The following is a 27,502-nucleotide window of genomic DNA, read 5'->3' on the forward strand; positions in this document are numbered from 1 at the left end:
TGACTCCTGTCATCTGGATCTACAAATCAGTCAACACTGCAGAGATGGTCGGACAGGACATATATCAGAATCCTTGCAGCAAGGTGCTTTCATTTGGAAGTTGATTTCCTTCCCTTTGAACCTCTGTCGCCAGGACCTGCTGAAGACAATACATTAATAATAAATGTGTATTACTGTAAACAAACTATAACTCAATAACAGGAGCTGAAGCAGCTTCCAAGGTTCAGAAACCAGTGATGGGGTAATGCAGCCCATTATACACCCCCAGAGCAATCTAGGAAGTCCAGCATAAAGAATCAGAAACATGACAAGAAAACCACAAGCAAACCAAACCATCTGTCCAAGTCCACACAGGACAGCAGCTGCGTAACTAGAAATGACTGGGCCAAACAGCAATTTTTGAACAGCCCCCCCTTCCTCCTCTAACTTCTTCACAACCCCCCACCTCTCGTGCAAACCCCACTCCTGTGGTGAGTCACGATCTCTCTCTCAGAAAAGGTCCAGCAGCAGCTCCTTCTGTTTCCCTCAGTGTCTCTGTATATAATGTCAGTTTATAATACTGCTGCGGAGGCCCTGGCAATAAAATCTGTTCGTCCTCCTGGGCCCCTTCTCAGTTGTTTGTAAACATTCCGTTTTTTTCACGCGCATGCAAAACGCATCAAAACACATTGCTCCTGCGTGGAAAAACTTAACAAATTGAACGCAATTGCAGTCAAAACTGACTGAACTTGATTGCGATATGGTGTGAGTTTCACTGAAAGAACCCGCAACGCATCCGGACCGAATCCGAGACTCTCGTCTGCAAAGGGCCTAAATGTTAAGATGAATGCCTTAAAACTTAGCGTTTATTTTCCAGCAGAAAGATCCAGCGGTTTTTCTGTTGTAAAATAATCAAGTCCTGCCCCCCCCCCCCTCTAATTGGTGGTTTCAGTATTTCAATTCCCATAAATTGAATACACTTGAGGTCCGTGCTGTGTAGTCCGTGGACATGTCCAGAAACTGAGGCGTCCCTTTTATGCTCAATGTACAACGGGAAACCCGCTGGACCTTTCTACGAAGAACAGTTGTCCCAATGGGGTTAAAGATAGCTTGGAGCCTGGAAGAGTCACGAAGTTAGTCAAGATTCAAAACAACCAGACCCCGGTCTCCTCGTCCGGTGAAAACATCACTGGTTCCCAGTCATTATGGAAATGTAAAGGAGGGCATCCTATGAAGAAAATTTTGGAAAATTCGTTAAACCTTTCTAATCAAATTGTTGAGAAATTCACTCATCTCTAATCACAAGGTAAGAGCCGTCATGTGCAGTGTATACACGTGTGTGCAGTGACATGTAATGGAGGAGCACCAGCCTCTTATATCACAAGGTAAGAGCCGTCATGTGCAGTGTATACACGTGTGTGCAGTGACATGTAATGGAGGAGCACCAGCCTCTTATATCACAAGGTAAGAGCCGTCATGTGCAGTGTATACACGTGTGTGCAGTGACATGTAATGGAGGAGCACCAGCCTCTTATATCACAAGGTAAGAGCCGTCATGTGCAGTGTATACACGTGTGTGCAGTGACATGTAATGGAGGAGGACCAGCCTCTTATATCACAAGGTAAGAGCCGTCATGTGCAGTGTATACACGTGTGTGCAGTGACATGTCATGGAGGAGCACCAGCCTCTTATATCACAAGGTAAGAGCCGTCATGTGCAGTGTATACACGTGTGTGCAGTGACATGTCATGGAGGAGCACCAGCCTCTTATATCACAAGGTAAGAGCCGTCAGGTGCAGAGTATACACGTGTGTGCAGTGACATGTAATGGAGGAGCACCAGCCTCTTATATCACAAGGTAAGAGCCGTCAGGTGCAGAGTATACACGTGTGTGCAGTGACATGTAATGGAGGAGCACCAGCCTCTTATATCACAAGGTAAGAGCCGTCATGTGCAGTGTATACACGTGTGTGCAGTGACATCTAATGAAGGAGCACCAGCCTCTTATATCACAAGGTAAGAGCCGTCATGTGCAGTGTATACACGTGTGTGCAGTGACATGTAATGGAGGAGCACCAGCCTCTTATATCACAAGGTGAGACCCGTCATGTGCAGTGTATACACGTGTGTGCAGTGACATGTAATGGAGGAGCACCAGCCTCTTATATCACAAGGGAAGACCTGTCATGTGCAGCTCCAAACCACAATGCTCAATCCTCCAACTGCAAACCATGATTCACCTTTTGAATTAAAATTATGTCCGGTTGGTGTTGAATGGTACATTGTGCTGGTGGAGTGCAGGGCCGGCTGCCAGACATGGTCGGGTTTTTCAAATGTTTACGTTTTGTTATGTTGTGATTTACTGTATGTAATAAAAGTCATGGTTGGGTGTAAATCAGAAGGTTGAACTTTGTTATGAAGTTGTAAAAAGCTTTCTAAGGCTGGAATCACACATGCAGTTTTAGGTGCAGTTTTCTTTTGTTTGGCAAAAGCCAGAAGTGGATTTAAAATGAATGTCTTCCTGCAGGATCAAGTCCCAGCCTAATGTGAAAGTTATAACTAAAATACTCTATAGTTTGGGAAAGATAACACAAATTTACATTTTTATCTTAACAGAAAATCCCAGTAAGAAATGTGAAAATGTCATGTTACCACTAGATGAAGATATCCTGCAGCGCTCTTCAGGAGAAAACCTCATTACCCTTAATGTACATCCAGGACTTCACAGTACAGATCTGTCATATAATCCTCCTAATTATGAGGAACCTTCTCCTGACCAATCACAGATTGTTACCACAAGTACAGATCAGGAAGGGGGCGAAAGGTTTCAGTCTAGTAAAGAGTTAACAGAAAACTTAGGTCTTTCTACACAGAGAATAATACACACACGAGAGAATCCATACTCCTGCTCAGAATGTGGGAAATGTTTCATAGATAAATCGAGTCTTGTTAGACATGAGAGATGTCATACAGGGGAGAAACCATATTCATGTTCAGTAGGTGGGAAGTGTTTTACTCATAAATCAAGTTTTGTTACACATGAAAGAATTCACACTAGAGATCAGCCGTATTCATGTTCAGAATGTGGGAAAGGTTTTACACGGAAATCAAATCTTGTTTCACATCAGAAATTTCACAAAGGAGAGAAGCCGTATTCTTGCTTACATTGTGGGAAGAGGTTTACATATAAATCAAATTTTGTAAAACATGAGAGAATTCACACAGGAGAGAAACCGTATTCATGTTTAGAATGTGGGAAATGTTTTGCAGAGAAGTCCAAACTTGTTAGACATGAGAAAAGTCACACAGGAGAGAAACTATTTCCCCATATTTAGCATATGTCTTTATTTGTGGATCTCAAACAGTCAATAGGATGGATTAGTTTTGATGAAATTTTCCTGCCTCCCTTTTTTTTCTTCCAGAGCAGTGAAGATGAACTGTCCCCATGAACCTTGCTTCTTATCACTGTATTCACACCTCCACCCACACTGCGGGAGAGTCCAGAGTGACATGGGGAGGAGTAACGACGCTCCATGTAATAGTTTTATAATGTATGTGGACATATTAATATTTCATCTTCATTCAAACAGTATCACTGACAGACAAAATTTTCTGCTTATTAAAGCTTCCCTGGTGGCACTACTGTAGGGCTGTAAATTCTGCGGGGGTGAGCGGACTGCACATCAAGTGCTGCCTGCTGTAGCGGCCTTCTACTGATTATTTTATTTGATTTACTTTTACGGCATTCACTGTGGTAAAATATATTAGATTCCTCTCTAGATATCATCGTTATCACTATTACGGTAGTGTGTACCGGGTATCGCTAGAGAAGCTGTCTGCATATTGTATGGTACAGATAGGACATGGACTGGAGGGACAGAGAAAAATGAAAAAGTTTTATTGATGTTTGGGTGTGTGGGGCTCAAGTGTTTGCTGTGACTTATTTGACGCTGTGATTCATATAGTGGTAAATGTCTCGATCAGGGCATCAATAAACGGCCTAATGTGGCACATAGAGGTTATTGGATGGACAAGCGCTCATCTTCTCACTTCTTTCCTTGAAAAAAAAGAAAAATATGTGACAGTCAGACAGCGAGTATGCTTTCTGATTGATGGAGGAGAGGGGAAAGGTAACATGCACAGAAGTCCACTTAACCCTCCCTCAGGGTCATGTACAGTCACACAGGGAAACAGAACCTGTTTCCCTTCTCCTGCAGCCTGTCAACTTCCCCGCTGTCCTCCTTGCTGGCTGAGATCACAGCAGCTGAAGGGGTCAGAGCTGCTTTAAAGTAAACCTGTCACGTGGAACATGGTGTCTGGCAGCGGGTTATAGAGCAGGAGGAGAAGAGCAGATTTTATGGGCAAAGATTCAGTATACAAACGGAAAATGCAAATGTGATCGCACTCTACATCCAGCACTCTGCCCTTACATAGTAAGGGTAATCAGGAGTAACCCTTGGTCAGCTCAAATGGTTCTGTAAGAAAACCTTCCGTATGGATTTCAGCTGTAGGATTCTCATATAGGTCTGAGATGAACAGCTCCACCGAAGGTTATTAGAAGCTTTTTCTGCATGCAATGCTAGCAAGGAGGTATACTCACCTGACTATGGATGGTCCAGACCCAGTCTAAAGACCTTGCAGATGTTTGTAACAGCTGCTCTTCTCCCCACAAATCCTACCCAGATATAGTGAATATAATAAGGAGCAGGGCAGACGATCTATCAGCATTTTTTACAAGAGCTTCACATCTTGGTCAAAGAAATCAGATGATATGAATTTGGGATCTTTAGGAATTTTTCACCCTTGGGTAGCAATCTGCTGCAGGCCGTCCTTGTAGGAATCTGTCATTGAGCCGTTCGTAAGATGTTGTTGTAATGGCTCAACGGAGGAGTAATTAGTTCTACCAACGCTTTATAAGTTTGCACTGTGTAGTGATTGGGGCCAGGAGAGAAAGATGTGACACATTTAGTAAGTAGCACAGGCCTCCGTGGTGCATTTTCTGTCAGTCCTGTGCCAGAAAAACACATTTCCCCCAGCTATGAGCCATTGTTGGTCGGGCTGTGGAGGGCCTGACCCTTCTGCTAAGCCCCGCTCACTTTTCTCTTTAGACAATTGACAAGAGTGGTGGTAATCCGCAAGAAAAAAGTTGCAAATGTTTGTGCAAAACGAGGCTTGTGCAAAAATGTGTGACTTTTGTACGTCAGTCACCAACTTTAGTCACATCTCAGAGTGCTCACCCTGCACTGTGGTCACATACACAGATAACAGATGGTACCTTTCTTTGGCTTTTCTGCAGCTGTAATGCTTCAAACATGAACTTTGAAGGCAGAAGTAAACCAGGATGGCGGTGAGTAAGCGGGGAATGCGCAGTCTATTCATCAATGCCACGGCTCTCAGCGGGTATTATACAGCTCCTATCCCCCGTGGGGTCATGTAATTACCTAGCCGTGATCCAGTGCGTGACTGTTTTAGGAGGTTTGCTATGCCGATGAGCCAGGCCTCAGCTGGTCAATCTATCTGCGAGACTGGAGGCCAAGTAGATTCCTGACCGTGTCCAATCCCAGGACCAGGGGGCGATATAAACCTCTGCGCTTCCTCTAATCCTTGCCTGTGATTTTGTTCCTGGTTCCTTTTGATACTCATTACCACTGCATCGGAGCTCATGCCAATCTAACTGTGGCTTGTTTTTTGGATTAACCCTTAATCTGCTGACTTAGTTTCTACAGGTTCTCCTGGTATTCTGACCGTGGCCAGCTTCTGAACGGACCCCCTCGTTGGCTGTTTTGGCACTATCCATCCCTCTTGGTTCTAACCCTGCTTGTCGACTAGAGTTCTTCCCAATCATACTCTTCTCTCAGACTGGTTTCCAAAGACCTGGGAAAGAGCAGACAAGGAAATCGACAAGAAAGTCTGCTTATAAATCGGATCCCAAAGACCGCTCTTCTTAGGAATCTGCCCAGAAGTGGATCTGGGAGTTCCAAGATTATCCAAAAGTCTATTTCTCCTTATGAGGACTCTGCCGTGCTATTAGACTCTCCTTCTTTCCCACCAGGCCGGTGCTAGAGCTCTGCACATTCGGTTAAGTAAATTGACTCCTGATTTGTAAGATGGGATTCCAAGAAAACCATTTTGTATAAAATCCCTCTTTATAAACTGCCTGTGGAGTATTAGTGGGATCTGCCTATTGACTCCTGTGAGGCCAGACACACCGGACTGAGGTGAATGTGAGGATCTCGCAGTGTCAGTGAGAAGTCCCGTTCTGGCCTCCGCTCAGGGCAGCACAGCAGCATCACACAGCATTATAATGATGTATAATTCCCTGTAATCTCCTGCACAGACATAATGCTGACAGTGTAATACCACACCCTATGGACCACGGTGACACAGCAATATTAATACTTATCTTTAAAGAATCTTTTCCTTGTTGCCATAACTTCAGCAAGAAGAGCGAGTGATCTCCAAACTCTGTCCTGTCAGGACCCTCCCAGATCTGCTGCCCCATCTGCTTCTTAGCCCTTTACCTGGCTTTATTCCCAAGGTGTCTTCAGCTTCTAATATCAGTCCAGAAATGGTTCTTCTGCTCCTGTCTGTGCATTGGCTCTGCATCCTCCTCAGAGTGGCTGGACCCGTGGTGGGGTTCATACCTGGTCCCCGCCGCTGGATTCTGGCTGCACCACTCCACGGCCGCCTCCACTGGTCCCGGATCTCTGGGAATCAACATTCTGTTGACGGTCGTCACGTGACTGCTGCAGCCAATCGCCGGTCACAGCGGTGACCTGTCCCTTTTGCTCTACATGAACCAGTGACGTCCCGTTTCCCGCCATCCGTGATGCCGCCCGCAGGTATCTTCCGGCCTATGGCCAGAGACGCTGTGAGCAGTTGTGATGACATCACAGTGCTGTGTTCCTGCGCCAGGACTCACTGCCTTATAGGCCTCAGGCCTACGAAGCCTATTAGAGTGAATGTCAGGGCAAAGACCCATCAGTTGTGGAGGATTGTCTACAGAGGACATCTTTGTTGTCCCGTTATGCTGCTTCTCTTCTTAGAGAGACTCCTCTAAGACGTCGGCTGCAGCCAATAACCGGCAGGTTTGTCTTCACGTCCTTTCTCGTGGTGTGGGCTCCAGCTCTCAGCATCACCTCCTTACAGACAATTGGGTGATTTATGAAGCCCCGGAGCCTGAATTCTGGAGCCGTAAAGTCACTTCTCATTTGCACAAGTAGCTCGCTGTTTGGTCTTGTCCACCATTTTGTTATAAATGGGCGGAGTGTGAGAGCGGCGTGGACCAAACATCCCGCCACTATCCCCGTTACTTACCCTAGTCTTCTGGGGGAATCTCCGCCCGTTCCTAGTGAGCGCCTCTTTGGGGCATCTGATGCCGCTGCAGACTAGATGAGACCTGACGTTACACACCATCGTGGTCTCCTCAATGTCTTCTACTGAAAAGGCCAGAAACCCCCACATAGCATTGTCATCTGAGGGCACAAGGTCTGATCTCGGGGTGGGAGGTCGTCTACATAAGAGGAGCGGGCGACCTCTGTCATCAGGGGATGGAAGCTTCCAACCATCCTGCCGCCCTGAACTCAGATGTCTGCAGAAGACTTTCGTCTCGGGTTTGAGGTCAGCACCAGGAAGGACAACATTCTCCTCCCGAAACTGAACTACACGTCCCAGAAGTCGACTGAAATCACCACAGCTACAGCATTAGAGGAGAGAACTACAAGTCCCAGCATATCCAGGGTGTTATTATAGGAAATCATAGGAGAGAACTACAACTCCCAGCATTGTTTTAGCTCTAAGAGAAAAGCCACTAGACTCATCGATTCTCCATGCAAAGCTCCGCCCCCTGATGTCACATGATCATCATTGCAGTCCTCTTATCCTCTCCACTGCAGAGATCCGCCTCCTCCACTGATCACATGACAGTGACGTCACCCGAGGTCCTTCACCAACTCTTCTCCTCCCCACTGCTGAGCCCCGCCCCCTGCACTGATCACATGACAGTGACGTCTTCCCAGGTCCTTTACCACTTCTTTTTCTCTCCTGAGTCCCGCCCCCTCTACTGATCACATGCCGGTGACGTCATCCCATGTCCTTCAGCTCTGGCAGTGCAGCAGATACTGGGCAGGTCCTGGTCGGTAGTCACTGCTGAGCCCCGCCCCCTGATCACATGATGGTGACGTCACCCCAGGTCCTTCACCACCTCTTCTCCTACCCACTGCTGAGCCCCGCTCCCTGATCACATGACGGTGACGTCACCGCAGGTCCTTCAGCTCTGGCAGTGCAGCAGATACTGGGCAGGTCCTGGTCGGTAGTCAGGGGGTTGAGACTAGAATGGAGTTGTTAGGAGGAGGTCCTCCTGTTCTTTATGTTACTTAATAAATTCTTTGCATTCTTAATTCTGGAAACTGTTTTACTACATTTATGAATTTCCTATATAATTTTTTCATATATATTTTTATCGATGCAATAGAAAAAACTCCATTCTGCTTGTTTTCACAAATACATAAAAATAGAACTAAGGGGTCATTTATTTTTAAATATATACGACCTTTTGGTGTATTTTTGGTGCAGATTTTTTCGCAAAGGTGATTTGCGGCAAAATCTAAGACTTCTTCCCCTTCCAAGTCACTTACACCAGTTCTAAATAAGGAGGAATGGCGGGGGAGGGGTGGCCCGGCTCATTTATCATGTCCTACACCAATGATGTAATTCTAAGCCGACATGATCAAATTCAGAGTTTTACAGTTGTGTTCGCACAGCGCGGCCATTTCCTGTTAACACTCTCATTAATGGCTGTGTGGTTTTGCCAATAAAACACACAAGTGTCAATCAAAATGCCACTTCTAAAACCACGCCGACCACATGAGCACACCCTTCATGTATTTTAATTTCACAGTTTTATCTGCCACAGCCGACTAGATTAAGGACTTCTCAGAGAGGACCAAAATTAACTCAATAAGCCACAGCAAATACAGGAGGACCTCCTTCTGCCCACTCCACTCTAGCCTGCTCTGTATAGAAAAGACTAGGTTACTGACTCCAGGAGGAGGACCTTCTTCTAATATCTCTACAGCTTATATTACTGATAATAGAGGAGGACCTCCTTCTAACACCTCTGCAGCTTATATTACTGATAATAGAGGAGGACCTCCTTCTAACACCTCTGCAGCTTCTAGCAATGATCATAGAGGAGGACCTTCTTCTAACACCTCTGCAGCTTATATTACTGATAGTAGAGGAGGACCTTCTTCTAACAACTCTGCAGCTTCTAGCAATGATAATAGAGGAGGACCTTCTTCTAACACCTCTGCAGCTTATATTACTGATAGTAGAGGAGGACCTCCTTCTAACATCTCTACAGCTTCTAGCAATGATCATAGAGGAGGACCTTCTTCTAACACCTCTGCAGCTTATATTACTGATAATAGAGGAGGACCTCCTTCTAACACCTCTGCAGCTTATATTACTGATAATAGAGGAGGACCACCTTCTAACACCTCTGCAGCTTATATTACTGATAATAGAGGAGGACCTCCTTCTAACACCTCTGCAGCTTCTAGCAATGATAATAGAGGAGGACCTCCTTCTAACAACTCCATTCTAGCTGATTCTATAGTGAACGGGCTAGATTACTGACTCCAGGAGGAGGACCTCCTTCTAACACCTCTACAGCTTATATTACTGATAATAGAGGAGGACCTCCTAACAACTCTGCAGCTTATATTACTGAGAGTAGAGGAGAACCTCCTTCTAACACCTCTGCAGCTTCTAGCAATGATAATAGAGGAGGACCTCCTTCTAACAACTCCATTCTAGCTGATTCTATAGTGAACGGGCTAGATTACTGACTCCAGGAGGAGGACCTCCTTCTAACACCTCTCCAGCTTATATTAATGATAGTAGAGGAGGACCTCCTTCTAACACCTCTGCAGCTTATATTACTGATAATAGAGGAGGACCTCCTTCTAACAACTCCATTCTAGCTGATTCCATAGTGAACAGGCTAGATTACTGACTCCAGGAGGAGGACCTCCTTTTAACATCTCTCCAGCTTATATTAATGATAGTAGAGGAGGACCTCCTTCTAACACCTCTGCAGCTTATATTACTGATAATAGAGGAGGACCTCCTTCTAACACCTCTGCAGCTTATATTACTGATAATAGAGGAGGACCTCCTTCTAACACCTCTGCAGCTTCTAGCAATGATAATAGAGGAGGACCTCCTTCTAACAACTCCATTCTAGCTGATTCTATAGTGAACGGGCTAGATTACTGACTCCAGGAGGAGGACCTCCTTCTAACACCTCTCCAGCTTATATTAATGATAGTAGAGGAGGACCTCCTTCTAACACCTCTGCAGCTTATATTACTGATAATAGAGGAGGACCTCCTTCTAACACCTCTGCAGCTTCTAGCAATGATAATAGAGGAGGACCTCCATCTAACACCTCTGCAGCTTCTAGCAATGATAATAGAGGAGGACCTCCTTCTAACACCTCTGCAGCTTCTAGCAATGATAATAGAGGAGGACCTCCATCTAACACCTCTGCAGCTTCTAGCAATGATAATAGAGGAGGACCTCCTTCTAACAACTCCATTCTAGCTGATTCTATAGTGAACAGGCTAGATTACTGACTCCAGGAGGAGGACCTCCTTCTAACACCTCTACAGCTTATATGACTGATAATAGAGAAGGACCTCCTTCTAACAACTCCATTCTTATATATTACTGACTACAAAGTGTGGACCTCCTCCTAACAACTGCATGTTAGGGCCCATGCACACAGACGTGTGCCTTCCGAGACATAGCGTTCATGAGCAGGCCATATGTCCCAGAGCGGCATCAATCATGTCCCATGATAATATGAGTCTGGGACGGTAGTCCCGCGGGTCGCTCGATGTGCACTGCATTATAGTAAACTATGAAGTTATGCTCTCTGGGACATATGCCCTGCTCACAGACTGTATATCTCAGATGGCATATGTTTATGTGCATGGACCCTTATTAGAATAGTGGGAGAAATAAGGTCCTCTCTCTGGAGCCAATAATATGGTAGAATAGGAATGTTAGGAGGAGGTCCTCCTGGAGCCAGTAGGATATGCTTTAGAGGTGTTAGAAGGAGGTCCTCCTCCTGGAGTCAGTAATCTAGCCTGTTCACTATAGAATCAGCTAGAATGGAGTTGTTAGAAGGAGGTCCTCCTCTATTATCATTGCTAGAAGCTGCAGAGGTGTTAGAAGGAGGTCCTCCTCTATTATCAATAATATAAGCTGCAGAGGTGTTAGAAGAAGGTCCTCCTCTATTATCAGTAATAAAAGCTGTAGAGGTGTTAGAAGGAGGTCCTCCTCTATTATCAATAATATAAGCTGCAGAGGTGTTAGAAGAAGGTCCTCCTCTATTATCAGTAATAAAAGCTGTAGAGGTGTTAGAAGGAGGTCCTCCTCTAATCAATAATATAAGCTGCAGAGTTGTTAGGAGGTCCTCCTCTATTATCAGTAATATAAGCTGCAGAGGTGTTAGATGGAGGTCCTCCTCTATTATCAGTAATATAAGCTGCAGAGGTGTTAGAAGAAGGTCCTCCTCTATTATCAGTAATATAAGCTGCAGAGGTGTTAGAAGGAGGTCCTCCTCTATTATCAGTAATATAAGCTGCAGAGGTGTTAGAAGGAGGTCCTCCTCTATTATCAGTAATATAAGCTGCAGAGGTGTTAGAAGGAGGTCCTCCTCTATTATCAGTAATATAAGCTGCAGAGGTGTTAGAAGGAGGTCCTCCTCTATGATCATTGCTAGAAGCTGTAGAGATGTTAGAAGGAGGTCCTCCTGTATTATCAGTAATATAAGCTGTAGAGGTGTTAGAAGGAGGTTGTAAAGGGGGAATATTAATCACCAATATTTATGCAAATATCGATAATTAATATTCATAAATGGGAGGAGCCATCTAGTGATAACTCCACCCATTTATGCCTTTATAAAATAATAACAATACCTTCGCTATGCTTCACACTGATCACTATGCTAGCTGCATGCGCCTTACTAAACTAACTATCGCCAATAACCACACGCCACACAGATAGTTATAAACCAAACACAGTATTTATTACTAACAATACACTACACAGCCCAATCCCAAATTCCACCCCACACACTATCTATATAATACAATAATACATTTATACACACAAATATCAATAACCTACCCGCCTGACTAATCACTGTCCCTATGGGTTACAAGGAGTTAAACACAAGGGTGGCTCTGCAGGGGATTAATACCTGCAGGCCAAGGGACACAGGGTTATGAGTTATCAGGGCAGTGGTAGCAGGGATAAGGCATTGAAGGGGTTAATGGTCAGGACTCTGCAGGGACAGGGCATTGTAGAGGTTAATGCTCTGCAGGGATTTATTCACACACTATATGTCACAGTCTAATATTTGCTTATAATTATATATATCTATTTCAATGGAATAGATAGATATATTTATAGCAGCACACCACAATATAAGTAACAATACACTATTACGGTACTAACTACACTAACACATTCCCATATTCCACTCATAAACTAACTAGACAATTCACACATACAAGTATATAACAATCCCACCCGTCTGTCCTGTACACTGTCCCTACGGGGTATGACAAAGGGTTATAAGGATTTGTTTGCAGAGCAGAAGCATGCTCTACAAAGGAACCAAGGCAGGGAAACAGGGGTTATTCAGGGTTCAGGGGTCTATGGGGGGTGAACCAGGGGAGAGCAGGCACACAGGGAACCAGGGGTAACCAGGGGAGACCAGGGGTGTCTGTACTCACTGTCCCTACGGGGTTAACGGTGGCACTGCAAGGGAGTGCAGGCCACAGACACTATAGATTCAGCACTGCAAGGGTTACTTGCAAGTGAGTGCTGAGGTTTACCAGGGGTACAGCAGGGATCAGGGACACAGCAGGGAGTGGGGGTAATCAGGGGTACTAATAGGGCCACAGGATCAGGGGTACAACAGGGGAATACAATAAGGCAAGGGTTTGGGGGATCAGGGTGTCCAGTAACACGGCAAGGGTAAATCAGGGCCCAGGGTCACATCACATCAAGGACACAAATATAGGGGTTACAGGACCAGGGGTGATACTTAGGCCTTATCCAGGAGGTCATCATGGAGCTCCTCTCTCCTATGCGTCTCTGAATCTAGTCTGGTTGCAAGAGAGCGCACCTCTGGCCGGTTCGGGGTTTTATAGCCCAAAAGCAACCCCCTCCTCCTTCCTCAGGGATGTGACATCATAGTGTCACTGTGACGTATGCCTGCCTACAATCCCCAGAGTCCCCCCCCCCCCCCTAGTCCCAAAGATGCTGGGAGTAGTGGGATGGAGTTTTAGCCATGGGCAGAGGTGTGGAAAAACAGGTTCTCAGGTTCTTGATGTCTGGTTAGAAGGTCCCCTCACAAACGGTGCCAAAGCGTCTGATTGCTTTGGGCCTGAACAAAAGGGGACTAGATGCTAATCAGCTGTTATCCTACAGGCTATAACAACTCTGTAGATAACAGTTGGAATTGCATATATGCATATATATATCCACAGATGCTTGGGGGCTCATCTATAAACACATAAGAAACCGGGGGTATGAATGGGCAGCAATAAGCCCACATACATACTGTCATGCTGACATAAGTGTATATACATAGACACGTGTGCAAATACATACACACATATCTATATATACACACACCCTCGCATATATCTGGGGCATACAGGGGACATATATAAGAGGGCACATATATATACTAATATAAGGGGGCACAGCTTCCAGGGACCACATATTTCCCACAGGGGCCACCATGAGCCCCTGGGGATCACCATGGGCAGACGTGCGCAGATGCTGGGCACATCACCCCATGATGCGGTGGTTAATGTATGCACATATATACCATACATGCCCGCACGTGTTTGCAGGCATGCATGGATATATATGCATACGTCTCAACCGCTCCTCAACAGAGGTCCTCCTCTATTATCAGTAATATAAGCTGTAGAGGTGTTAGAAGGAGGTCCTCCTCCTGGAGTCAGTAATCTAGCCTGTTCACTATAGAATCAGCTAGAATGGAGTTGTTAGAAGGAGATCCTCCTCTATCAGTAATATAAGCTGTAGAGGTGTTAGAGCAGGCATCCTCCAACTGCGGCCCTCCAGCTGTTGTAAAACTACACCTCCCATAATGCCCTGCTATAGGCTGATACCTGTAGGCTGTTCGGGCATGCTGGGAGTTGTAGTTTTGCAACAGCTGGAGGGCCGTAGTTGGAGGATGCCTGTGTTAGGAGATCCTCTATTATCAGTAATATAAGCTGTAGAGGTCAGAAGCCAGTAGTATAAGCTGTAGCGTTTTTAGAAGGAGTTCCTCCTCTTGGAATCATTGTTCTAAAAGTTTCCTTGAGAATGTAAAGAATTTAATATCAAGAACAGGAGAACCGCCTCCTAACAACTCCATTCTAGCCGGCTTCATAGTTAGTGAGCAGACTAGATTTCTGACTTCGGGGGGGTTTACGGGACCTCCTAACAACTCCATCCTAGTCTCAGTATTCTAGCCTGTTCAGCGTGGAGCATGCTAGAATGGAGTTGTTAGCAGGAGGTCCCGTAACCCTTCCCCCCCCCCCCCCCCCCCCCAAGGTCATAAATCTAGCCTGCTCAATAACTATAAAGCAGGCTAGAAAGGAGGAGTTGTTAGGAAGAGGTTCTCCTGTTCTTGATGTTATTAAATACCTTACATTCTCAATTAAGTAAATAGTTTTACTATTAAGAATTTACCTTTATTATTTTCTTGTATATTTTTTCTATGCAATCTGATGCCACTGAGTGTTTGATATCCGAAGCTTGTCTTCATGCTGCAGATATCAAAAACTGATTAAAAACCTTTCCATAGAACAGAGCCTCACCCCCCACCATTTTCTTTGATTTCACATAAAATGTTATACGAATGTAGTGTGAGGCGGGTGTGCAGTTGGCCTCCTCTACCACCTCACCCTCCATTCCTGCCAATTTTCAGAGCTCTGGTTACCATGTAGTGGGCAGAAGAATATGTGGGTGTTCTGTATGGGCCCTATTGCAATTTGATATATATATATTTTGGTGATGTGAACTTGGGGGTGTGTATCTCACCCGGTGGTTCAGTCTCACTGGGTGAGGTAGCTGAAATGCAGAAAAGTACTGCATCAGTAAGGCATAGCTTGCTGGAGATTGGTCAAAGTTGTATGGGCTGGATTTCTTTGGACTGGGAGTCAGGTTGGTAGCGTGAAACAACTGAAAATATGTCATATTCTAGGTTCTTCAAAGCAGCCACCTTTTGCTTTGATTACTGCTTTGCACACTCTTGGCATTCTCTTGATGAGCTTCTAGAGGTAGTCCCCTGAAATGGTCTTCCAACAGTCTTGAAGGAGTTCCCAGAGATGCTTAGCACTTGTTGGCCCTTTTGCCTTCACTCTGCGGTCCAGCTCACCCCAAACTATCTCGATTGGGTTCAGGTCCGGTGACTGGAGGCCAGGTCATCTGGCGCAGCACCCCATCACTCTCCTTCATGGTCAAATAGCCCTTACACAGCCTGGAGGTGCGTTTGGGGTCATTGTCCTGCTGAAAAATAAATGATGGTCCAACTAAACGCAAACCGGATGGAATAGCATGCCGCTGCAAGATGCTGTGGTAGCCATGCTGGTTCAGTATGCCTTCAATTTTGAATAAATCCCCAACAGTGTCACCAGCAAAGCCCCCCCCCCCCCCCACCATCACACCTCCATGCTTCACGGTGGGAACCAGGCATGTAGAGTCCATCCGTTCACCTTTTCTGCGTCGCACAAAGACACGGTGGTTGAAACCAAAGATCTCAAATTTGGACTCATCAGACCAAAAGCACAGATTTCCACTGGTCTAATGTCCATTCCTTTATTTATATATATATATACACACACTAATATATATATATATATATATACACACACTAATATATATATATATATATACATACACACAAAAATTAAAGTCACATATTTTATTTATTAAATATATGCTTTATTTAAAAACTTTCCAATAAATCCCATGTGTCCTGTGTGCACAGATATAACTGCGGGGCGTCTGTATATCGGAGAACACTGCACCTCAATGGCTGACATGTTCTCAGAGACCAATAATAACATGTAGTTGTCTATTTCCAGCCCCCCCCCCCCCCCCTCAACACCAAAGAGAAAAACAGTGAGAACCCGTTATTATTAAAGTGTTTGTTCCCTACATTTCAGAACCATTTACCGTTTTATACATTAAATACAGACTTGCATATGAGACAAGTGACGCCACTTTCACCAATTTGATCAGTTTGTTTACCTACAAGAAATAAAAAAGTTAATGATACTGTAAGTCTATAAAACGGGCTCCTTGCCTCTTGTTCCTGGTGACCCGGCCTCCATACACAGGACGGCTGAAGTGACCGGAATATGAGGGATGTCGTTTTCAGGCCAAGTTCAGTCGCTGTATTCACAGTGCGCTTATCTGGTCTGTAATAAACTTCCAGGCTGTTTGCTACTTCAGCGGGTAAAGTAGGGCGGCCAGAGGTCCAGTTTTAGGCTCCCTGTCCTCCGTCTGACGCAGGGCCTGGATGGACTCCGCTCCCTCTCATACAGCAGCCCTGTGCAGGGAGAGTCACCATCTCTCCACAGCAGGTGACATGAAGGTTATTTTGTATTGGCTGCGGAATCGGAGGGGTTATTGCCTAACATGGTCAGGTGTGGCCTAACGGGGTCAGGTGTGGCCTAACGGGGTCAGGCGCGGCCTAACGGGGTCAGGCGCGGCCTAACAGGGTCAGGCGCCCTAAGCCTAGAGTACGGGCACCCTAAGGTAGAGAAGCACAGCTGGATTAGGACAGCACATTTAGGACACTGCTTCCACACTAGGGCTAGCCTGTGTCTGCTGTAAGGCCGGAGTCTAGACGCTGTGGTGTATGGGCACATGAGCACCGCCATTATGCCATCTGAATCCAGGGGAATTACACAAGTGCCAATGGCACACTGGAACGCCCCCGCACCGCCATAGAAACACTGCTATGCCGTAATCACCAATTTGAATCCCAGCTAAGGCGCTTACACAGGACGAGGGCTGCAGCTAACCATTATTTGAATAATCGATTAGTTGTCGATAATTTAATTGATCGGGGAAAAAAAAAAACACCAAAATAACAAAACAGAGAGGTTTATATGATTTTACTTGAAAAATTATGTTCAAAGGCCATATTAAAACAAATTGTGGACGACACTGTTATGGAGAGGGGGTCCTGTGGGCGGCACTGTTATGGAGAGGGGGTCCTGTGGGCGGCGCTGTTATGGAGAGGGGGTCCTGTGGGCGGCGCTGTTATGGAGAGGGGGTCCTGTGGGCAGATCCTCCTCCCATAGCAGTGCCATAGACCAATCCCCCCCCTCCCCATAGCAGTGCCATAGACCGATCCCCCCTCCCCATAACAGTGCCATAGACCGATCCCCCCTCCCCATAACAGTGCCATAGACCGATCCCCCCCTCCCCATAGCAGTGCCATAGACCGATCCCCCCTCCCCATAACAGTGCCATAGACCGATCCTCCCCCTCCCCATAGCAGTGCCATAGACCGATCCCCCCCCTCCCCATAGCAGTGCCATAGACCGATCCCCCCCTCCCCATAGCAGTGCCATAGACCGATCCCCCCTCCCCATAACAGTGCCATAGACCGATCCCCCCCCTCCCCATAGCAGTGCCATAGACCGATCCCCCCCCCTCCCCATAGCAGTGCCATAGACCGATCCCCCCTCCCCATAGCAGTGCCATAGACCGATCCCCCCCCCCTCCCCATAGCAGTGCCATAGACCGATCCCCCCTCCCCATAACAGTGCCATAGACCGATCCCCCCTCCCCATAGCAGTGCCATAGACCGATCCCCCCTCCCCATAGCAGTGCCATAGACCGATCCCCCTCTCCCCATAACAGTGCCATAGACCGATCCCCCCCTCCCCATAGCAGTGCCATAGACCGATCCCCCCTCCCCATAACAGTGCCATAGACCGATCCTCCCCCTCCCCATAGCAGTGCCATAGACCGATCCCCCCCCTCCCCATAGCAGTGCCATAGACCGATCCCCCCCTCCCCATAGCAGTGCCATAGACCGATCCCCCCTCCCCATAACAGTGCCATAGACCGATCCCCCCCCTCCCCATAGCAGTGCCATAGACCGATCCCCCCCCCTCCCCATAGCAGTGCCATAGACCGATCCCCCCTCCCCATAGCAGTGCCATAGACCGATCCCCCCCCCCTCCCCATAGCAGTGCCATAGACCGATCCCCCCTCCCCATAACAGTGCCATAGACCGATCCCCCCTCCCCATAGCAGTGCCATAGACCGATCCCCCCTCCCCATAGCAGTGCCCTAGACCGATCCCCCCTCCCCATAGCAGTGCCATAGACCGATCCCCCCTCCCATAACAGTGCCATAGACCGATCCCCCCTCCCCATAACAGTGCCATAGACCGATCCCCCCTCCCCATAACAGTGCCATAGACCGATCCCCCCCTCCCCATAGCAGTGCCATAGACCGATCCCCCCTCCCCATAACTGTGCCATAGACCGATCCCCCTCCCATAACAGTGCCATAGACCGATCCCCCTCCCCATAGCAGTGCCATAGACCGATCCCCCCTCCCCATAGCAGTGCCATAGACCGATCCCCCCTCCCCATAGCAGTGCCATAGACCGATCCCCCCCTCCCCATAGCAGTGCCATAGACCGATCCCCCCCTCCCATAGCAGTGCCATAGACCGATCCCCCCCTCCCCATAGCAGTGCCATAGACCGATCCCCCCCCCTCCCCATAGCAGTGCCATAGACCGATCCCCCCTCCCATAGCAGTGCCATAGACCGATCCCCCCTCCCATAACAGTGCCATAGACCGATCCCCCCCTCCCATAGCAGTGCCATAGACCGATCCCCCCCTCCCCATAGCAGTGCCATAGACCGATCCCCCCCCTCCCCATAGCAGTGCCATAGACCGATCCCCCCTCCCATAGCAGTGCCATAGATTGATCCCCCCTCCCATAACAGTGCCATAGACCGATCCCCCCCTCCCCATAGCAGTGCCATAGACAGATCCCCCCTCCCCATAGCAGTGCCATAGACAGATCCCCCCTCCCATAGCAGTGCCATAGACCGATCCCCCCTCCCCATAACAGTGCCATAGACCGATCCCCCCTCCCCATAGCAGTGCCCTAGACCGATCCCCCCTCCCCATAACAGCCCCGGCCCCGCTGCTCACAGCATCTTTATTTTACCTTACAATGACGCTCCAGTAACAGGCAGAGCTGACGGCGGCGTAACGTCACTCACGAGATGCATGAAGGAGGCGGAGCAGGCGCGTCACGTGAGTAAGTGACGTTACACCGCCGTCCGCTCTGCCCGTTACTGGAGCGTCATTGTAAGGTAAAATAAAGATGCAGTGACTTAAAGTAAACGGCCCGCATAGCAACGAATCGGACCATTATTCCATAACTGGATTCGTCGTTATAATGGATTACAGCCCTACACGGGACGTCAGCTCTTCGGACACAATCCTGCGGGGTCTGTAGGACAGATTCTGTTTACTGACGGCCACCAGCGACACAACAAGCCCTTCTATATAGTGTGTAGTGCTGCCATCAGAGGGCACAGCGGGGGGCACTGGGGGGCTCGTCTCCTCCAGCTCTGCTGGATGGCAACCCCTTCTATATAGTGTGTAGTGCTGCCATCAGAGGGGACAGCGGGGGGCACTGGGGGGCTCGTCTCCTCCGGCTCTGCTGGATGGCAACCCCTCTGCTCTCAAGAACACAATCTATGGGGTGAATACACATCAATGTCACCACACAGCAGCTACAGGATACACAGAGGCTTACACCCCCCGCCCCCCCTTATTGATCTGCCCCCTCTCCAATACACCCCATAAAGCCCCCCCTCCCACAGATCTGCATCCTCATGACCCCATAATACACCACATGCCCCCTCCCTCCCTCCCTCCACAGATCTGTACCTGCCTCCTCATGTATGCGCTCCTATGGACTCCAGCTCTGCAGCACATCCAGGCACACACAGCTCCTCCTCCTCCACGAGCTCCTGCAGTCTGGCTTTATAAGCACTTCCCACACTTGACCATGTGACCATGAAGGAGCATGTGACCAGTGACGTCACAGACCTCGTTCTAACAACTCCACTCTAGCATCTACCCAGCAGATACTGGGCAGGTCCTGGTCGGTAGTCAGGGCTCTTGTTCTCTCTGGTATCAGCCATTCCTCCAGCCTGCAGGTAAGATGAGCTGTGAGGAGACAGTGTGGTGGAGAGCTCAGACATGTCACCTCTGGAGATTCTCCTCCATTACACACAAGGAATCCTTCTCCGCTCCTCAGCTTAGTATGATGGGGGAGGAGTAGTGGGGAGAGTGGGGGTTGTCATCATTCGCTGGCCCCTGACTGTCCTGGTGAGGGGCCCCTGCCTCCAGGAGGAGAATGAATGGAGCGGGGCCCGGCCTGAGCTCAGCTCTCTCCAGTCTCTTCTCTAGGAGTTCTGGACACAGCTGAGCACAGCCCAGAGGTGGGACCTGCATCTATCAGACATTTATCTCCTGTGGAGCCACCAGAGATCTCCATGTTGGGGCCCCTGGAATCCATGTGGTGGGGGCTCTGAGAAGCGGGGCCCCTCCAGGCTCAGGAAGTGCGGTTCTGGAGGTGACATCTGGTCTTGTCCCCTGGATGATGTCCTCTCCTCTTCTCATAAAGGCGCCTGCAGTACTAGAAGCCTCCAGCTCCTCCAGTTCTCTCCTCTTCTCCTGAACGACCACCAAGGATGGACAGGAAGGAGATCAGCAGAAGAATATTAGACCTCACCTTGGAGATCATCTCCCTGCTGAGCGGAGAGGTAAACTTTTCTAGATTTCTCTCCTCTTTATTGTATTCTGTAACAAGTCAGACATCGGGAAGGAGAATCCATCATAGGAAGTGACAGGAAGAGTCCAGGGTCCTGGAGAACGGCCTCCAGACCTTCCAAGTGATGGAGAACCTGGAGATCAGCCACCAGTATGGTGAGTGATGTGTCATGTGACCAGTGACCAATAGTCATGTTGTAGGAGCCATGAGAAGGTAAGTAGGCACGTTGTACCAGGAGGAGAGGGCCGGAGGAGAGCACATGGCCCCTGAAGGGTTTATTCCCTAAGTGTCTCTCTCCATCCACAGGAATACACAATAGTGAAGAAGACATCGGGGGACTGTGTGACTCCCATCATCCATCTCCAGGAGTCAGGAGGGCGGAGCAGGACCCCTCCCCCCATCACAGAGCCTCCCCCTCCCCCCCTGATACATGAGCAGAAGATCCTAGAACTCACCCACAAGATGATGGAGCTGCTGACTGGAGAGGTGACACTGCTGGGAATGCTGGGAAATTCTCCAGTAACAGCACTGGAGGGGTCTGGGTGATGACGGTGTCATTGTGTTGTCAGGTTCCTATAAGGTGTCAGGACGTCACTGTCTATTTCTCCATGGAGGAGTGGGAGTATATAGAAGGACACAAGGACCTGTACAAGGAGGCCATGATGGAGGAGCACCATCCTCTTATATCACAAGGTAAGAGCCGTCATGTGCAGTGTATACACGTGTGTGCAGTGACATGTAATGGAGGAGCACCAGCCTCTTATATCACAAGGTAAGACCCGTCATGTGCAGTGTATACACGTGTGTGCAGTGACATGTAATGGAGGAGCACCAGCCTCTTATATCACAAGGTAAGAGCCGTCATGTGCAGTGTATACACGTGTGTGCAGTGACATGTAATGGAGGAGCACCAGCCTCTTATATCACAAGGTAAGAGCCGTCATGTGCAGTGTATACACGTGTGTGCAGTGACATGTAATGGAGGAGCACCAGCCTCTTATATCACAGGGTAAGAGCCGTCATGTGCAGTGTATACACGTGTGTGCAGTGACATGTAATGGAGGAGCACCAGCCTCTTATATCACAAGGTAAGAGCCGTCATGTGCAGTGTGTACACGTGTGTGCAGTGACATGTAATGGAGGAGCACCAGCCTTTTATATCACAAGGTAAGAGCCGTCATGTGCAGTGTATACACGTGTGTGCAGTGACATGTAATGGAGGAGCACCAGCCTCTTATATCACAGGGTAAGAGCCGTCATGTGCAGTGTATACACGTGTGTGCAGTGACATGTAATGGAGGAGCACCAGCCTCTTATATCACAAGGTAAGAGCCGTCATGTGCAGTATATACACGTGTGTGCAGTGACATGTAATGGAGGAGCACCAGCCTTTTATATCACAAGGTAAGAGCCGTCATGTGCAGTGTATACACGTGTGTGCAGTGACATGTAATGGAGGAGCACCAGCCTCTTATATCACAAGGTAAGACCCGTCATGTGCAGTGTATACACGTGTGTGCAGTGACATGTAATGGAGGAGCTCCACAGTTTCTTCTCACATTACATTAGAGGCTACATGTTCTTTATATGTCAGTCATATCCATAGGGCTCCAGTCACATGATGAGAGCGTGTCCTTCTGGCCTCCATCGGGCCGGTATAGTAGACTATACTACAGAGACGTCTTGTACAATCCGTGTTCTGCATTGTATATATATTGTAGATCATACATGGAGTTTATGGGCAATGTCCGCCCTGTACGACTGTTTGTCATCGATGTAGAACAGGCGTGTGTTATGTAAGTCGTTGGTGTCTCAATAAAATGTGAAAAAATTTGTATTTAAATTCTTGTCTGGCATCGGCTTTAAATTGCTAAATGTGACCATGTTGTCCATCACATAAAGGATAACTGTCACATTTAGACCCTAATTTCAATTTCCATATCTGTAGTTACTAATAACATGATATTCCAGAACCAGTTACTATTAGACTGACTTACCCCATATTTAATAAGATTCAGCCCTTAGCAACCAGTCTGCATAAAACTGCAATTTCACTATTCAGTTAAGATGGCCGCCACTGCCCCCACCCTGAGGCTAATCCCGCCTGCCCTCACTAGCCAGTAACAATAGCCCCCCAAAAGTGTCAGTAACCAGAGCCCTCCACCCTAAAGGGTTAATCTCCTGCAGCACAAAGGGGTCCTCTTACCACATGTTGCTTTCATTTATACACTGAGCAGACGGCAGATCTCCCTTCCCTGGTCTGCGCTGCTCCAACTCTGCATCCTCCAGCTCTGCTGAGTGAGGGAGCGTCTGCCAAGCGCAGGGACAGGGAGAAGTGCACACAGCCCAGGCACTGTTATCAGCTGCTGGGGAGGACCTGGCTTTAATCATTTACACACAGTCCCTGGCTGTCAGTAATGTGACCTTGCAGGCTGCGTGCTTCTGCGTCCTCCGTCCTTCAACAGATAGACGGACCATGCCTAGCAACAGATAGACGGACCATGCCTAGCAACAGATAGACGGACCATGCCTAGCAACCTGATTTTAAGCACAGATAAAAGTAGGCAGTACAGGGAACTAAACTGTGGAATTAAGGGGTAATTGAATACACAGTGAAAAGTTGAAATAGGGCCACCAAGGAGATATTAATCACCACAATCCAATACTCCAAAAAAAAATAAAGGGGACAGTTATACTTTAAGCGATTATCTGCTCATCCCCTTCAGACTGAACGTGTGACTTCTAGCAGTAATTGCATGTCCCAGAATGTTCCAGCTGCATTAGAGCGTGTTCACACAGGGCACATTTATTGTAGACATTTCCATATATTGGGTGTTTCTGCAGCAGGTGCATGGATTATTACAAGCCACATTCAGGGCAGCGGGACAGTCACAGAAATGTCTGCAGCTGATCTGCTCTGTGTGAACTTGCTGGTAGATAACCAGTGACTGATCTGTGCTGCTCTTATAATCTGTCCAAAAAGGGGGGATTTTAAGGTTCCACATATAGAAACAACAGGCAGGTTCTGCAGGGGCGGGGCTTACGATGCTCCATTGTGACAGAAAAGCCAACCACTAAGTGGTATAGAGGTAGACAGACTTGTGTAGCTGTGCAGCAGATCTGTCCTCCAGCCCAAGCTCCTGTGATAAATGTGGAGCATCTCTAGATTTACTCTGTACGTTTTAAACAGGAATAGTAAATCTGCCCAGTTGTTTACCCAATGGTTGCAGAGTGTCCAGACCATGAGGCAGCAAAGCAGCTCCAAACCATGATGTCCCCACACCAACTACAGATCATGATGCCCCCCTCCACCAGCTCCAACCATGATGCTCCTTGTTTTATTCAAATTATGTCTAGTTGCAAAGGCAAACTGTGTTGGCAGAGAGCAGGGCTCGTTTCCAGACATGGTCGGGCTTTTCAAATTTTTTAGTTTTGTTAAGTCATTATTTACTGTATGTAATAAAAGTCATGACCTGGTGTAAACCAGAATCCTGGACTTTGTTAGGACGTTATAGAAGCTTTGTAAGGCTGGGATCACAAGTGCAGTTTTTTTTGGCCAAAGTCAGGAATGGATTCCAAATGAATGAACACTTCTCCTTCCTGCTGGATCGACTTCCAGCCGAATTGGAATGTTATAAGTTTGTCTACTCTGTTCTTTGCAAAAAAAAAAAAAACACTCTTCATTTTTATCTTAACAGAAAATACCAGTAAGAAATGTGAAAATGTCATGTTACCACTAGATGAAGATATCCTGCAGCGCTCTTCAGGAGAAAACCTCATTACCCTTAATGTACATCCAGGACTTCACAGTACAGATCTGTCATATAATCCTCCTAATTATGAGGAACCTTCTCCTGACCAATCACAGATTGTTACCGCAAGTACAAGTCAGAAAAGTATTAAAAGGTTTCATTGTGGTAAAGAATCCACAAACAGCCCAGGACTTTCTACACACCAAAGATGTCACAAAGGAGAGAAAATGCATTCATGTTCAGAATGTGGGAAATGTTTTATATATAAATCACTTCTTGTTAGACATGAGAGATGTCACACAGGAGAGAAAGCATATACATGTTCAGAATGTGGGAAATGTTTTAGACAAAAATCAAATCTTGTTATACATGAGAGATGTCACACAGGAGAGAAGCCATTTTCATGTTCAGAATGTGGAAAATGTTTTATATATAAATCACTTCTTGTTAGACATGAGAGATGTCACACAGGAGAGAAAGCATATTCATGTTCAGAATGTGGGAAATGTTTTAGACAAAAATCAAATCTTGTTATACATGAGAGATGTCACACAGGAGTGAAGCCATATTCATGTTCAGAATGTGGAAAATGTTTTACACAGAAATCAAATCTGATTTACCATGAGAGAATTCATACAGGAGAGAAACCATATACTTGTTCAGAATGTGGGAAATGTTTTACACATAAATCATACCTTGTTATACATGAGAGATATCACACAGGAGAGAAACCATATTCATGTTCAGAATGTGGGAAACGTTTTACACAGAAATCATACTTTGTTATACATGAGAGAAGTCACACAAGAGAGAAACCATATTCATGTTCAGAATGTGGGAAATGTTTTACACAGAAATCATGCCTTGTTAGGCATGAGGGAATTCACACTGGGGAAAAGCCGTATTCATGTTCAGAATGTGGGAAATGTTTTACGGAAAAATCAGGTCTTGTTAAACATGTGAGACGTCACACAGGAGAGAAGCCGTATTCGTGTTCAGAATGTGGGAAATGTTTTTCAGATAAATCAAGTCTTCTAAAACACAAGAAGAAGCTGCATTCAGAATGAGAAAAATGTTTTTGTTTCTAAAGCCATAATTAGGGGTCAATAGTGAAGTAACACAAGAGAGAAGCCATATTATCTCAACGGAAGCGTTTTTGCAGATCCATGACTGATCCGCACAAAACTCGAGTGTGAAAATAGCCTAAAACTGACCTGTTACTTTCGTTCTCCAGGTCAGTACAATTATGGCGATACAACATATGTATAGTTTTTCTTGCTTTTTAATACTGAAAAAAAAACTTTGAAAAAAATGTTTTTTTTTTCTTTTTCATCGCCATATTTGCTTTTTTGTACTTCTGTGTACGGAGCTGTGTGAGGGCTCGTTTTTTAAAGCGATGATCTGTAGTTTTCATTCATACCATTCTGGGGTATTTTTTTATCACTTTTTATTTTTTGTGGGAGATAAAGAGACTAAAAAAGGGCTAATCAACCTTGACTTTTTTGCCATTTGCCATATCTGAAAAATATTTAATAGTTTAAAAGTATGGGTGCTTTCGGACGCGGCGATGCCCATGATGTGTATTATTTTATAGTTTCCATTTTTTTTATTAACATTTTGGGGAAAGGGGGTGTTTTTTGTTTTTTTTGTTTTTATTTTTTACAGTATTTTATAGTTCCCATAGGAAACTATAAAAAGCAATCATCAGATTTCTTTTCTCATACACCGACATTGGAGTGTATGAGAGTTACAATGTATTCCTATAAAGCTCTGCCACAGGCAAGGGCTTCATAAGAGCTAACATGCGGCAGCTTCAGTTCATTACGGAGGACTGAGGCTGCCACACAATGCATCCGGCTCCCCTGATCCTCATGTTTGACTACAGCATCTGAAGGGTTAAAAGTCTGAGATCATTGTTACCGCCAGTCACGGACATTAGCTGCTGGTGGCGCATGTGAGAGCTTATTGTTCCTTATGGATATTAAGTAATCAATTCTCAACCTTCCTGATCTCTTTACTCCAGGCTAAATAGATCTCAGGACATCTGGAAAGATCTAGGGAATGGAGATGATATTCAACACTACAGTAAAGCTCATAACAGACACTGGAAGGAGGAGACCTGAATATAGTTGCCAAAGAACATTCCTTTGGAGTAAGAAGGAATCTGAAGTACCGATCCACTGATGACAAGACTAGGATCTCCCTGTTCTTATGGAAGATGTCATGGCCAGATGGAAATAACCTCTTTAGGTTAGGTATTTATGTGGGCCCTCCTCCAGAGGTTCAAAGGGAGATGATCTTAAAACTTTTAGGACGAAGGTCAAGTCCTATTATGGAAGGCTACATCTTAGCAAACCTTTCAGGAACCTTTTCATCAAGGACTATTGTGACAAGGATAAACTTGCAGAATGGGCAAAATTTAGACTTTTTAGGTTGATACTCTAAGGCCTTTTCCAATTTTGTCTTGCAGGAAGCCTAAGAGGCTGATAATCTGTGGTTTAGAACTATCCACCCCTTAATAGAATTTAAGCTGAATAGATTTACTTGATCCTTGTGTAAGCCCTTTAAGTTGAGATCTGGCTACGACAAGGTCTTCTAGACTATGTCTTAGAAACCATTAGATTGATTTAGTGGCTGTAAAGTTGAGTCTCCACAGGTTCTGGCAGAGCTTAGTGCTCTCGGCACACACAATTTGCACTGGGGAAGTCTTCAGATACACCCTTGACTCATTTGAAAAAGTTGGGATCAAAATGAATTTTTCATGAATTGCAAACCAGAGTGTGGCAAAGGTCTTCATGATTTAATCAAAGAGGCTTCAAGATAGTTAAAGAGGCTGGTCA

At 46.5% G+C, this 27,502-nt stretch overlaps 1 protein-coding gene and 1 long non-coding RNA gene across 2 annotated transcripts; one reads left to right on the plus strand and one right to left on the minus strand.

Annotated features, from left to right (window-relative positions):
• The first annotated feature begins 739 nt into the window (after positions 1-739).
• LOC120990614 (gastrula zinc finger protein XlCGF17.1-like) lies at positions 740-27,502 on the plus strand. The gene is made up of 5 exons (XM_040419534.1): positions 740-744; positions 3,027-3,264; positions 4,175-4,179; positions 24,946-25,896; positions 26,686-27,502. The coding sequence occupies exons 1-4, from the start codon at positions 740-742 to the stop codon at positions 25,727-25,729; spliced, it is 1,032 nt and encodes a 343-aa protein (XP_040275468.1). The 3' UTR covers positions 25,730-25,896; positions 26,686-27,502.
• LOC120992072 lies at positions 19,683-20,075 on the minus strand. The gene is made up of 3 exons (XR_005776916.1): positions 20,022-20,075; positions 19,766-19,812; positions 19,683-19,719 (listed from the first exon to the last, which is right to left on the minus strand). It is a non-coding gene; the product is annotated as an uncharacterized LOC120992072 (long non-coding RNA).

The sequence above is a fragment of the Bufo bufo genome, chromosome 2, assembly GCF_905171765.1.
Source record: "Bufo bufo chromosome 2, aBufBuf1.1, whole genome shotgun sequence".
Lineage (NCBI taxonomy): Eukaryota > Metazoa > Chordata > Amphibia > Anura > Bufonidae > Bufo > Bufo bufo.